This window comes from Oncorhynchus mykiss, chromosome 2, assembly GCF_013265735.2.
Source record: "Oncorhynchus mykiss isolate Arlee chromosome 2, USDA_OmykA_1.1, whole genome shotgun sequence".
NCBI classification, from domain to species: Eukaryota; Metazoa; Chordata; class Actinopteri; order Salmoniformes; family Salmonidae; genus Oncorhynchus; species Oncorhynchus mykiss.
This window is the reverse complement of record NC_048566.1, coordinates 62,091,908-62,107,461: the sequence shown is the minus strand read 5'-3', so window position 1 is coordinate 62,107,461 and position 15,554 is coordinate 62,091,908. Positions and strand designations below refer to the sequence as shown.

General features: G+C 43.3%; 1 protein-coding gene across 1 annotated transcript in view; it reads right to left on the bottom strand.

The window, feature by feature from the left end:
- ppm1h (protein phosphatase, Mg2+/Mn2+ dependent, 1H) overlaps positions 1 to 15,043 on the bottom strand; it is a 62,078-nt gene extending 47,035 nt beyond the window's left edge. The window contains exons 1-2 of the mRNA XM_036952547.1: positions 14,349 to 15,043; positions 378 to 549 (exon numbers count right to left, since the gene is read on the bottom strand). Coding sequence (XP_036808442.1) covers positions 378 to 549; positions 14,349 to 14,581 — 405 coding nt within the window. The 5' untranslated portion in view covers positions 14,582 to 15,043. The remainder of the gene's footprint in view (positions 1 to 377; positions 550 to 14,348) is intronic.
- Positions 15,044 to 15,554: the final 511 nt, after the last annotated feature.

Genomic DNA, 15,554 nt, shown 5'->3' with positions numbered 1-15,554 from the left:
CAGGTAAATTGCCAAACCTAGCATTAGGGCTGGAAAATGCCAGTGAGACAGTTTTTACATGACAAAATTGCAAACTAAAGTGCATTTGACTCTGGCGCCGCCATAACGCCAGACGAAAATAGAACCCTGGGACGGATGTGAGGCTGGGGAATAAGTGTTAGGTTGGTGACTACTAAAGTAGCTGAAAGGCAGTACTGTAGCCTACTAAGTACTGTAGCCTGACACTCGTTTACCAGGCTTATAGGCCGTGCTGGGAAACAGACTATGACTGATGTGAGGGAAGAGAAGAGTCGACAGGTCCTGATGTGACAGAATGGAGGGGGGGGGGGGGGGCAAGGGGTTAAGGTCTGGAGTGGGGGGGGGGGGGGGGTACTCACAGCATCCTCCCTGAGCCCCAGTCCCTCTCCATTGGGCAGGGAGGACCTCCTCCGTGTGGTGGGGGTCATGTTGGGGGTGGAGTTTCCCCCAGCACTGGGTCTCGTCCTCACCACCACCACCTCACAGCATGCCTGGTCCTCATTCAGAAGGCTCTTCCCAGCATTGATCACCCTGTAGAGGGAGAGAAGAGCACAAGAATGTGAGGAGCAGAACCAGACACACTGTGGGAAAGGTATAGCAGATTTCAATGTAACAATGTGTGGTTTGTGACACCCTACTACAAAATGTCCCAAACTCATCATTAAGCCTCGATTATTTGAATCAGCTGTGTATTGATATGGTAAAAAACTAAAACATGCACCCCTCGTGTTTGAGAAACGCTGCCATAACATATACAGTGCATACGGAAAGTATTCAGACCCCTCGACTTTTTCCACATTGTTACTTTACGGCCTTATTCTAAAATGGATTAAAGTGCTTGTTTTTCCTCATCAACCTACACACAATACCCCATAATAATAAAGCAAAAACAGGTTTAAAAACTGAAATATCACATTTATATAAGTATTCAGAACCTTTACTCAGTACTTTGTTGAAGAACCTTGGCAGAGATTACAGGTCAAGTCTTCTTGGGTATGACGCTACAAGCTTTGGCACACCTGTATTTGGAGAGTTTCTCCCATTCTTCTCTACAGATCCTCAAGCTCTGTCAGGTCTGCATAGCTATGTTCAGGTCTCTCCAGAGATGTTCAAATGAGTTCAAGTCCGTGCTCTGGCTGAGCCACTCAAGAACATTCAGAGACTTGCCCCGAAGCCACTCCTGCATTGTCACGGCTGTGTGCTTAGGATCGTTGTCCTGTTGGAAGGTGAACCTTCAACCCAGTCTGTGGTCCTGAGCGCTCTGGAGCAGGTTTTCAGCAATGATCTCTCTGTACTTTTCTCTGTTCATCTTTCCCTCAATCCTGACTACTCAGTCCCTGCCGCTGAAAAACATCCCCACAGCATGATGCTGCCACCACCATACTCCACTGTAGGCATGGTGCCAGTTTTCCTCCAGACGTGAGGCTTGGCATTCAGGCCAAAGAGTTCAATCTTGGTTTCATCAGATCAGAGAATCATGTTTCTCATGGTTTGAGAGTCTTTAGGTGCCATTTTTTCAAAACTCCAAGCATGCAGTCATGTGCCTTTTACTGAGGAGTGGCTTCCGCCATGCCACTCTACCATAAAGGCCTGATTGGTGGAGTGCTGCAGAGACGGTTGTCCTTGTGGAAGGTTCTCCCATCTCACAGAGCAACTCTGGAGCTCTCTCTCAGAGTGACCATTGGGATCTTGGTCACCTCCCTGACCAAGGCCCTTCTCCCCCAATCTGTCTGCTTTTGTCCAGTCTAGACTCCAGTGTCACAAAATACGAACATTTATTTTTCACATGCACTAGCCTCGGCTTCCATTGCAAATGGCAATGAAAACATTCATGCCAGGGTATGTACATTAGTTGTTACATAATCTGTACTTGGGGGTTTGTTATAATGAACTGACTGATAGGAGAGACAAAGCAGGGTTCCACTCTCTAGTCTCCAGCGGAGTACAGACACACTGGCGAGAACAGGACATTGGCAGGAAGAGAAGCTGAAATTCACACAGTTAGATCACTGATAATTGATCTCCTTGTAAGGCTTTTACAAAATGGGTAATCTCCCAGGACCCTATAGACTCAAATCATAGACTTACCATAGATTTACAGTGGGGCAAAAAAGTATTTAGTCAGCCACCAATTGTGCAAGTTCTCCCACTTAAAAAAATGAGAGAGGCCTGTAATTTTCATCATAGGTACACTTCAACTATGACAGACAAATTAGAAGAAAAAAAGAAATCCAGAAAATCACATTGTAGGATTTTTAATGAATTTATTTGCAAATTATGGTGGAAAATAAGTATTTGGTCACCTACAAACAAGCAAGGTTTCTGGCTCTCACAGACCTGTAACTTCTTCTTTAAGAGGCTCCTCTGTCCTCCACTCGTTACCTGTATTAATGGCACCTGTTTGAACTTGTTATCAGTATAAAAGACACCTGTCCACAACCTCAAACAGTCACACTCCAAACTCCACTATGGCCAAGACCAAAGAGCTGTCAAAGGACACCAGAAACAAAATTGTAGACCTGCACCAGGCTGGGAAGACTGAATTTGCAATAGGTAAGCAGCTTGGTTAAGAAATCAACTGTGGGAGCAAATATTAGGAAATGGAAGACATACAAGACCACTGATAATCTCCCTCGATCTGGGGCTCCACGCAAGATCTCACCCCGTGGGGTCAAAATGATCACAAGAACGGTGAGCAAAAATCCCAGAACCACACGGGGGGACCTAGTGAATGACCTACAGAGATCTGGGACCAAAGTAACAAAGCCTACCATCTGTAACACACTACGCCGCCAGGGACTCAAATCCTGCAGTGCCAGACGTGTCCCCCTGCTTAAGCCAGTACATGTCCAGGCCTGTCTGAAGTTTGCTAGAGAGCATTTGGATGATCCAGAAGAATATTGGGAGAATGTCATATGGTCAGAAAACCAAAATATACCTTTTTGGTAAAAACTCAACTTGTCGTGTTTGGAGGACAAAGAATGCTGAGTTGCATCCAAAGAACACTATACCTACTGTGAAGCCTGGGGGTGGAAACATCATGCTTTGGGGCTGTTTTTCTGCAAAGGGACCAAGACGACTGATCCGTGTAAAGGAAAGAATGAATGGGGCCATGTATCGTGAGATTTTGATTGAAAACCTCCTTCCTTCAGCAAGGTGAAACGTGGCTGGGTCTTTCAGCATGACAATGATCCCAAACACACCACCCGGGCAACGAAGGAGTGGCTTCGTAAGAAGCATTTCAAGGTCCTGGAGTGGCCTAGCCAGTCTCCAGATCTCAACCCCATAGAAATCTTTGGAGGGAGTTGAAAGTCCGTGTTGCCCAGCAACAAACCCAAAACATCCCTGCTCTAGAGGAGATCTGCATGGAGGAATGGGCCAAAATACCAGCAACAGTGTGTGAAAACCTTGTGAAGACTTACAGAAAATGTTTGACCTCTTTCATTGCCAACAATGGGTATATAACAAAGTATTGAGAAACTTTTTTATTGACCAAATACTTATTTTTCACCATAATTTGCAAATTAATGAATAAAAAATCCTACAATGTGGTTTTCTGGATTTTTTTTCCCTCATTTTGTCTGTCATAGTTGAAGTGTACCTATGATGAAAATTACTCTCATCTTTTTAAGTGGGAGAACTTGCACAATTGGTGGCTGACTAAATACTTTTTTGCCCCACTGTACCTGTAGTAAAGTGATAGTGCTCCAATTAACTGTTTTCATTGGTAAGCACTGGTGCGCTACCAATTTTAAAAAGTGAAGAGTACCAAACAGTATAGGAGCAAGAGACTAGGCTTAAAATATTAACCCCTACCTCTGAAACAAATATCCTAGCTATCCAATTCCTTTATTTCAGTGCCATTTTAAACCATACTGGGCACGTTACCAGGTTGTTAGAGCCCATGATACTAGGTTAGAATAGCTAAGTTGGTGAGCAGAGCTTGACTCAATGGTTTAATTGTTGTATGGGCCATATACAGTGTAGGGTTTAAGTGTTTGCTAAATTACCATACACCTGTTTCACATTGAAACTCACCAAACACCTTCATCAAAGTGACACTGGTCTGATACTTGCAATAACAGGCCTAACCTTTCGTTAGTCTGAAAATCAGATTAACCAGAAACTGTCCTATTGTCAGACAGACATGTTTGGCATTGCACTGACATCCACCTCAGCAGAGTTTCCCATAAAGGAATAGAGAAGATACGGTAATGAATGATACCTTTGTGTTTGAACCCAGACTGTCTGAGCCTGAGTCGGAACCCCGACCACAACAACTGTTACACTTGAGCGTTCAGAAGTCTTTAATCTCTGATCTGAGCGGAATGGGCAACCATGCACTGGCCTAAGAGATGAAGAGTTTCAAGTTTATTCGCCACGTGCACAGGTGTAAAACAGTAGTGACATTTTTACTTTAAGATCTCTTTCCCCAACAATGCAAAGATAATAATAATAAAAATAAGATTAAAGAAACATGAGAATGCAAGTATATAAACAGGTCAGTGCCAGTTCTTTATGCAATGTGCAGGGGTACTGGAGAGGTTGAGGTGGGTTTATACATAACAATACAAATAAACTGGCAGTAGGATATACAAATAAACAGGGCTGAAAAGAGACTGGTAACAATTAAATATAAATATTCATGGTAATATAGTAAATGATAATATATACACTACCGGTCCAAAGTTTTAGAACATTTAACATTTAATCAAGCGTTTTTCTTTATTTTTTAGTATTTTCTACATTGTAGAATAATAGTGAAGACATCAAAACTATTAAATAACACATATGGAATCATGTAGTAAGCAAAAAAAAGTTAGATTCTTGCCATTCTTTGCCTTGATGACAGCTTTGCACACTTGGTATTCTCTAAACCAGCTTCACCTGGAATGCTTTTCCAACAGTCTTGAAGGAGTTCCCACATATGCTGAGCACTTGTTGGTTGTTTTCCCTTCACTCTGCGGTCCAACTCATCCCAAACCATCTCAATTGGGTTGAGGTCGAGGGATTGTGGAGGCCAGGTCATCTGATGCAGCACTCCATCACTCTCCTTCTTGGTCAAACAGACCTTACACAGCCTGGAGGTGTGTTGGGTCATTGTCCTGTTGAAAAACAAATGATAGTAGGACTAAGTCCAAACCAGATGGTATGGCGTATCGCTGCAGAATGCTGTGGTAGTTATTCTGGTTAAGTGTGCCTTGAATCCTAAATAAAATCACAGACAGTGTCACCAGCAAAGCACAACCACACCATATATTTTGATTTGTTAAACACGTTTTGGTTACTACATGATTCCATGTGTGTTATTTCCTACTTTTGAGGTCTTCACTATTATTCTACAATGTAGAAAATAGTACAAATAAAGAAAGAAAAAAAAACGCTTGAATGAGTAGGTGTCATAAAACCTTTTGACAAATAGCTTACATGTAAACAGGCTTAATAGTGACCAGTAGCAGGATAAATAGTTAATAATGAATGGTAATGGCAATCAATAATCATTGGACAGCAGCGTAATGGTAGTAATACATCTAACCAATATTCATTTTAGCAGCAGTGTAGGTTGTGTCTGAGTGGGTAGAGACCTGTAGATGGGTATGGTAGAGTCAGTCGGTGTGGATAGATTGTAGGAGAGGGAGATCAATAGTTGTTAGCATTTTAACAGCCTTATGGCCAGGGGAAACAAAATATTTAGGTGTTTGTTGGTCTGAGCCTTGGCCTGTATGCACCGGTACCGCCTGCCGGACGGGAGCATGGAGAACAGCCTCTTGTTAGGTGGCGCCGGAGAAGATGGCTGACGTTTTACGAGCTCCTAACCGATTGTGTTTTTATGTTCGCTTTTTTTGTGTGTTGTTTGTAACTTATTTTATACATTAGGTTGCTGCTACCATCTCTTATGACCGAAAATAACTTCTGGACAGCGATTACTCACCACGAACTGGCAGAAGCTTTTTTTTTCCTTTAACGAGTCTGACGAGCCTGACGTGAACGACATACTCCTTTCCCGCGAACAGGCCCAAATCCCCGTCATTTGCTTCAAGACGAAGAGAAGAAGATAAAAAACGAGGTCGGGCTGCCTTCTGAGAATTCGTAGGCGATCTACTAGCTAACGTGTAATCATTGGGAAATAAAATCGACGACCTACAAGGAAGCTTAAACTACCAAAAGGAGTCGTGGCTGAACGACGACATTATAAACATAGAATAAGCTGGCTGGTTATACGATGTATCGGCAGGATAGAACTGCGGAGTCTGGTAAGCCAAGGGGTGGTGGACAATGCATATGTAAACAACAGCTGGTGCATGATATCTAAGGAAGTCTCGAGGTTTTGCTCGCCTGAGTTAGTGTGTTCTACAGCTTATCATGAGATAGTCTATCTACCTAGAGAGTCATCTGCATTTTTAGTAGCTGTAGAAAGTGTCGTCACTGAGATTTTCAACCTCTCCCTGTACGAGTCTAATACCAACATATTTTAAGCAGACCACCATAATGCCTGTGCCCACGAACACTAAGGTAACCTGCCTAAATGACTACCGACCCATTGCACTCACATTTGTAGCCATGACGTGCTTTGAAAGGCTGGTCATGGCTCACAACACCATTATCCCAGAAACCCTAGACCCACTCCAATTTGCATACCGCCCTAACAAATCCACAGATGATGCAATCTCTATTGCACTCCACACTGCCCTTTCCCACCTGGATAAAAGGAACACCTATGTGAGAATGCTATTCATTGACTATAGCTCAGCGTTCAACACAATAGTTCCCTCAAAAGCTCATCAATAGCTAAGGACCCTGGGACTAAACACCTTCCTCTGCAACTCGATCCTGGACTTCTTGATGGGTGGTAAGGGAAGATAACACATCCGCCATGCTGATCCTCAACACAGGGGCCCCTCAGGGGTGCGTGCTCAGTCCCCTCCTGTACTCCCTGTTTAATCATGACTGCATGGCCAGGTACGAATCCAACACCATCATTAAGTTTGCCGATGACACAACAGTGATCACCAACAACGATGAGACAGCCTATAGGGAGGAGGTCAGAGACCTATCCATGTGGTACCAGGATATCAACCTCTCCCTCGACGTGATCAAGACAAAGGAGACGATTGTAGACTACAGGAAAAGGAGTACCGAGTACGCCCCCATTCTCATTGACAGGGCTGTAGTGGAGCAGATTGAGCGCTTCAAGTTCCTTGGTGTCCACATCACCAACAAACTAACAAATGTTTTATTTAACTAGGCAAGTCAGTTAAGAACAAACTCTTACATACAATGACAACCTACCGGGGAAGAGTGGGTTAACTGCTTTGTTCAGGGGCAGAACGATAGATGTTTACCTTGTCAGCTCGGGGATTCGATCCAGCAACCTTTCGGTTACTGGCGCAAAGCTCTAACCACCAGGCTACCTGCATTTGGAACCATCCGTGTCCTTTCACACCAATCACATCAAGACAGTCGTGAAGAAGGTATGACAAAACCTTTTCCCCCTCAGGAGACTGAAAAAAATTTGGCATGGGTCCTCAGATCCTCAAAAGGTTCTACAGCTGCACCATGGAGAGCATCCTGGTTGCATCACTGCCTGGTATGGCAACTGCTCGGCCTCCGACCGCAAGGCTCTACAGAGGTAGTGCGTACGGCCCGGTACATCACCAGGGCCAAGCTTCCTGCCATCCAGGACCTCTATACCAGGTGGTGTCAGAGGAAGGCCCTAGAAATTGTCAAAGACCCCAGCCACCCTTGTCATAGACTGTTATCTCTGCTACTACACGGCAAGTGGTACCGGAGCGCCAAGGCTAGGTCCAAGATGCTTCTAAACAGCTTCTACCCCCAAGCCATGACACTTATCAAATGGCTACTCTGACAATTTGCATTGCTCCCCCTGCCTTCTTTTACACCATTGCTATTCTGTTATCTATGCATAGCCACTTTAATAACTCTACCTACATGTACATATTACATTAATTACCTCGACTGGCCGGTGCCCCCGCACATTGGCTCTGTACCGGTACCGCCTGTATATAGTCTCGCTATTGTTATTTTACTGCTGCTCTTTAAATTACTTGTTACTTTTGTTACTTTTATTTCTTTGGTCTTTGGTAATTTTTCAGGCCTTTCTCAGACACTGCCTGGCATGCGATTGTTGCATTTGGTTTGTTACCTCGTTCCACTTCCTCTACATTTGGGCCTCACTTGCTCTGTCTGACCTTAATAGATTCGAATGCATTTGGGACCGTCAGTGTCCTTTTGCTTGGTCCTAATAACGGGACAGTGGATCTGTTCCAATATCCACAGTCCACACTAGCACTTAGAAACAAGTCAATGTATGAGACACTGTTAAGTGGTGCGCTAGTGAGGATATGGGAACGTAGCCAGTGATGCTCGGGCCGTGACAGTTAGGCAGTAGAATACTACAACCAATGTGCATGTGAAGGGTGTGATTATTGTGCAATCACAGTCATTGTCAGAAGCCAGCCAACACAGTGCAGAGAAGAGCATATCACCAGCCCTCACGCTGAAATTTGCATCTGAGGAGAAGTATGATTCTCTCATCACCAGTAATCTCACCTCACAAGCAGACATGGATCATTAATCAGAATAGACATATCTTACTAGTCCTCTGTTATAGACGCGGTAAAGATGTCAATGGAAAGTAGACCGTGGGTGATAGAAGGAGGATGCCAGATTAGGGTTGGGTGGAATCCAGATTTTCATACCGTCCTTCTCTCATCCCTTGATTTACGGTATTACCAGTTTAGTACACAAGGGGGCTCCCCCCCAAAAATCAAAAGCCTATTGGGTGTCTGTTGCATGAAACTAAGAAAATTAGCAGAAGTAATAGAGAATTTCTATGGAGGCTGCAAGCTAAAGAGTGCAAATGAAAATAAAAACAAATTCATGAAGTTAGACATATTGGTAGGAGCTACCGAAAGTAAATTTTTGGTGACTTTGGACATTTACAATCGAATGTGAATGAGAGACATTCTGCAAATGAACTAAGTTGAAGCATGCTTGTCTTAAGGACGAACAGTACTAGCTCTGAAGCAGCATGTGTACATGCTGTGTCTGAGTGGAGTCTGGAGCCGCAGCTTCGGAGAAGAGGGGGTAGGAGATCAGAGAAGAGAAAAGAAACACAAGGAAATGACGATAGCAGTGGCAGCTGCACAGATAACTCATCCAAAGGGCTTTGACTTGATGGCAGAAAGATACCTCTATATGATGCCTTGTCTTCTTATCTGAGTAAGTGGCTGAATGAATAACTAGCAAGTTAAATTTATGGGCCGCGTTAAAACCTTAGAATTAATCCAGCTACATTTCCTATGATAAACATTAGAAACACCCTGTGTATACAAATACACCTGCTCTTAATTTATATATATTATAAATGAATATATTTAAAAATAAAAAAATATTGCAGATTGATAAGAAGCCACAATCTATTTAATCATCCACCTCATTTCCAATCCCCCATTTAAATATTCTCCTTCTCTATTATTTTCCCCTAAAACTAAAACCCCTCCCCTAATTGGAGTAAACTAGAGGGGTTGGGTGAAATGCGAAAGGCATTCCGTTGTATAACTGACCCTTTCCTCTTCCAGTTTATACATACTACATACATTTCACGGACAGTATATTTTACATTAGTTATCTTCTGTTTGTTTTTAGTCCCAGCCTTGAGCTACCCTCAACCCCTCCCACCAGTCTCTGAAGACCATCCATTTCTAGCTGCCATATATTTTTACACTGTGCGGTTTCACAAAAGTCCTTTCTATTCTCAGAGTTTCTACAGATTCTAAATGAAAGATAAACAACTGCCCTTTCCATGACAGACTGGCCAGGTGAATTCAGGAAAAAGCTATGATCCATTATTGATGTCACTTGTTAAAATCTACTTCAAATCAGTGTAGATGAAGGGGAGGAGACGAAGGAAAATAAGGATTTTTAAGCCTCGAGACAATTGAGACATGGATTGTGTATGTGTGCCATTCAGAGGGTGAATGGGCAAGACAAAATATTTAATTTCCTTTGAACAGCGTATGGTAGTAGGTACCAGGCAGTTTGTGCCAAGAACTGCAACCTTTCTGGGGTTTTCAGACTCAAGTTTCCTGTGTGTATCAAGAATGTGCCACCACCCAATGGACATCTAGCCAACTTGACAGAACTGTGGGAAGCATTGGAGTCAACATTAAGAAGGTGTTCCTAATGATTGCCATGCATCGTTTTTGCAACAAATACCTTGCTGTTCATTGTAAGCTCATTTACTTGTGGCTGCCAGCTAAATAGCGTTGCACTTCAGTTGTCATCTGATGAAAATGAAGCTATTTTCTGCCGAATGTGTTGCACTAATATATTTTCTGTGATGTAAAAAACTGTGGTTGCCACGCCTCTGATCACTCTATATAAATAAAAATGTCATAAAAATGTTTACTTTCAATATAAAAACGTCAATACTCACCTGCTCTCTACAAATATGAACATTTATTGAAAAACTTCAAAGAAATAGTTAGTATTGAAAAACCATCCCATGACCATTTCCAAATACCCCGGTATACACGGTATACCGCTCAAGCGTATGCTGGATTGGTGCACATTCAACAAATCTGATCTAACAAAGTGGATATTTGTCAAATCCATCATGATTGATGTATTGTAACAGGTCCACAATCTAATTAATAAAGTCAGATTTTGATACATTTGGTTATTTTTCAATGTATAAGATTTAGAACACGGATTTTGAACACTCCAGTCCTCGGGGGCTGGGGGTGTCAATTTTTCAACATCCCTAGCAAACACAGCTGATTAAACTAATTGCATTCTAAACTGAAGAACATGATTGGTTGATTATTCGAGTCAGGTGTGTTAGCTAAGGCAAAAGTGTGACCGCAATCAGGCCCCTGAGGACTGAAGTTTTGCATCTCTGATTTAGAAGTGGTCCCTTTTCAGGTTTAGAAGAAACAACTGCTAATTGCTAACTCCCGTTCATATAAGCTGGTAGCATAGAGAAAACGGTGGTGGTAGAAGTAATTTAACTGTAATGCAGTGGATTGGTGATGATGACATGAACTGGGATTGACATCCATAAAAGCATTACACTCCCTGTTTTCGCCTCAACATAGTGTGTAATACACAAACAAAAGCCTGAACGTAAGCACATTTTGCTGGGGGCAATGAGGCGATTCGGGATCTTTCCCACACGCGTTTCCATGGCCTTTCCATTGTTTTTGTTGTCAACTTCCATCTCTTACATTCTGATTACGTTGTCAGGATCTATTTATGACAAAAAGGCACAATTGATTAATCATTCTAACCCAACGTAAGTGAGTGATCACATTCAAATCATCATTTTAGGAGAAGAGAACATATGACACTGATCCAGTTCCTGTGTGTGGTCGACAATATGAACTGAAACCACTCATTTCCTTGTGGCCATCTAAGTTACCCTGTTACTGGCAACCTTACAAGATAAAAAGACAAAACACGTGCTACTACATCATGTGATTGCCCACTGTCCCAGTGTGTACTTCTCTGTGACATTCACTTAGATAAGCCTGTCTGCCCCCCTCCAGTCATCACAGTAGCAGTATTCATTCCACACAGACACACATTGACTGATGTATTGATCCTCTTCCACTCAGTTCATGAGTACTATGTAGCTGCAGGACAGGAAGGGGGAGGGGCAGAGAGAGCCATGGCGACAGAGAGACAGTCGTATAAAAAGGGGGCGGGTAGACTTCATGTAGTCTCGTAGGCCTACAGAGGGGAGCATGAGTAAGAGAAAGAGAGGTGGGGACATAGAGAGAGCAGGACTCTCTGACCATCTGAAATGTTGGCGCTCACAGGGCCGGACAGCAGACCGGGAGAAAGTGTGCAAAGCGGCCAGGTCAGGGGAGGATTGTTGTAGTGCCACGTCTATTCTTCCGCCACCCATCGCCAATCTGTGAAATACAACAGCTCGAGTCCAGCTCTTATAACGCAGCCTCTGACTATGTTATATCACAGTTAAGAGGGCGATTCCTTGGCACGGGACACTGTTCTCGGTGGAGATCACATCATCTTAATATGGGCCTGGCTGCTGGCTGAGAGGGGAGGGAGGGGACAGATCTCACCCCAACAACAGAGCCTGCTGGTCAACCAGCTGTTTCCAAATCCACAGCAGTGCCATCCCTACACAGACAGCTGGGAGAAACATGTCAGCCATAGCCTCACACGGACTAGATTGCTTTTATTTTCAGTCTAGTGCTGTGCTGCATGCATGCATGCATGCTGAGTAGGTGCTGAATGGTTGTCCAAATATAGGCTGCTAGTCCTTTTTTCATTCTTGTGATGGAAGCCTGAGGGAATGCACAGATATATCACCGTTAACGTTCAACAGTCGAGGGATGCAGACTGGAATGTGTTTTAGTGTTTGTTTAGGAGGAACACAGCAGCCCCAATATAAAACCTTTTTTTACTTTGAAGTTCAAACCATGACCATCTTCAACATTACCACTGTGCGGCAGATCCGAAAGGTCACTGGTTTGAATCCCTGAGCCGACGAGGTGACAAATCTGTCGGTGTGCCCTCGAGCAAGGCACTTCTTCATAGCAATTAGGGTTAAGAGTGTCTGCTAAATGACTCAAATGTAAAATGTTAGGCAGTATCTTGTACTTTGCTGCACTGGGAGAAAATGTTATGCTCATTGAGGTGGATTTGTGCCAGTATCCAACTTGAGATGGAGAAGCATTTGCACATCTAAATTGGGTTCATCGTCAGGACACGGGAGTTAAAGTTGTAACAACAGACGCAGAGCGAGAGCACTTCTTCCTGCACATTGTATACTTGTATTGCAAATTGCTAAATGTATCCTATTATCACAATGTGATATGTCATTCTACCAGAGCTGAGAAATTACTAAGAAACTGAAAAATCAGGAGGATCAATGGACAGATTAAGCTTGAGGAAAATAAACAAGTATTTAATGGCTGACTGGGGAACAGAACAGACTTCAAAGTCATTTTTCCACTTCCCATCTTGGCACAATCCACACCTGTGTCTCTCTGTGAACACACGTCTCATTTAGGTGGGTCTGAAAATGCAGTGTCCTTCACCAATCAATGTAAAATAGAACTGCTTCAGAAGAATGACATGCGTATAACGTGCGTTTCAAGTTATTCTCCATGCCTTCTCCTCCACACAATTAGCATTTCATTGGCATCTGAAATAGCAAAAAAAAACTTTTCAGGATTTGTTTCATTTTTTTAAATGTATATAGCAGCACGGACTACTCTCTTCATTGAAGCACTGAACAAGTTAGCTTTTTCATAAGGCAACCTGCAGCAGTAACTGTTGCTTTTACAGTGTGCGCAAAGAAAAGTGTTTATAAACCCATGTCCTCCAACTATCCACAACACCATGATAGAATCTGCCTGTGCACTCGAAATGGGGCATGCATAAATAATGAAACTGTAAAGGGAAGTGATAATCCATCATCCCCTGACAGACACAACGATGTATATAGCATGGCAAAGCAACTACTAAATGCCATTATAGCTCACATGTAGGCCTAACTCATGGTACTGAAACTACAACTAGTTGCACTATATCTATCATAATATTTTAGCCATGATGCACAATGGCATGCAACGGTATATTGTAGGGCTAGGTGGTGTAGCAGACAGCAAGTATGGTATGGGTAAATGCTATAGCAATAGGATACTAAAGCATATTTCTGTTGTTGTTGTTGTCACAACAACATGTCCATGCAAATGTCATTTAGTAGCCTAAATAGAAACCGGTGTTCATCTCTGTTTGCGTTTCATACATCAAGGGGCAACTTTTGCACCCACTAGTGAGATATATATTTACTGTTCATTTATATTGTTTATTTCACTTTTGTATATTATCTACTTCACTTGCTTTGGCAATGTTAACATATGTTTCCCATTCCAATCAACCCCCTTGAATTGAATTGAATTACCAGAGGCTATGCTGACAGACCGTATAGCCCAGGGGTGGGCTACTTCAGTCCTCGGGGGCCAGGGAGCTGTCACCTTTTCCCCCATCCCTAGAAAACAGCTGATTAAAAGTAATTACGTTCTAAATGATGATTAGTTGATAATTGGAATCAGGTGTGTTAACTGGGGTTGAGGCAAAAGTGTGACAACAATCAGGGCCCCCGAGGACGAGAGTTGCCCATCCCTGGAATAGCCTATTCACATGGAAATAAATGGCGCACAATAATGATTGTTTATGCTTCTGACTCTGGTCCAGGGAGCGTGCTAAACCTACCGCTTTAAACGCTGCTGATACTATAGCTTGCTACGACTTAAAGATGGACGCATACTTACTCTGCATAACCAGTGGCCCATGGCAGCCTCTTCGTCTCTTTCAGAATGAGGATCGGCCGAGAAATATGATCCGCCGAGCACTCGATTTCATCCGGTGACAGTCCCAGAAACTCCGGTCTTGTGTACGGATATTTCAGCGGTAAATCGGAGCCACCGAAATGGTCAACGTTTGAACTGCCAGTCATCATACCTCCCATAAAATTGGCCACAGCTGATTTCATCCGTGTGAGCATGTTCTTGCCGCAGCGTGTCGGAGCGATGGTTATGTGCGGGTCCCCTTGCCCGGAATATCACCTTGGCTTGGCGGCGCTTTTTGCGGAACGCAACAGTTCAGATATGCGCCTCTCTCTCTCTTTCATTCAGACGCGGAAACAAACTCATGATGAGCACAGTCATGTGACAAACCGGTTGTTTTGTGGATTTGGTTGCACAGCCATCGCGCTGTGATCAGTTTAAACGATTAGCAGCACGTCAGGCAGTAGGTCAAAGGTAGGCTCGTTGTTATCCAGGAATGCCCTACACTAGCAGGTACACCAGGAATGCCCTACACTGGCAGGTACACTACAAAAGTATGTAAGAAGTCGCCTACTTGTAAGCTAGTCACTTCAAATCCAACGTTTTCTTGCCCTCTGAAGTGCTCCTTGCTCATACCCTCGAAATAGGGTAAGTGCAGTCAGCTGACACCTACATCCTCTTTGGAGTGGCCCAGTCAGTCTCCTTTTCTGTCTGACAAAGCATTTTCAGTTCATTCTATTTCACATTCTATCTCCCACATGCCCTGCTCAGACATGTCCAAATTATCGCATTTGTGTATAAGAATAGAACTTCCAATTACAGTAGGGACTATGCCTATGTGTCAACTGCAGTGGAATAACCTAACCAGAAAACGAGGGGTATTTCACACCAAATTGGTTTGGAATGGGTTTTCCAAACTCTGGCGCATTTCCCCCCTAGGTCAGTTCGTTTGGACTGGTGTGAACACTATATCCGCACTCGGGAGCGCAGTAAAAAAAACACATGGATCGCTCAAAAAGGGTGGTCTCGGTCCCATTCCATACCTACAATTGTGCTTTTCCCTGCAGGTAAGAACAAAGTCTGGACCAAACACAGGAAACCCACCTAGCAAAATGTTGAAGACACAACTATGCCCCATATCCAATCTATGTTCAGTGTTAGTGGAATGTGAACGTTTAAAATAGGTATTCA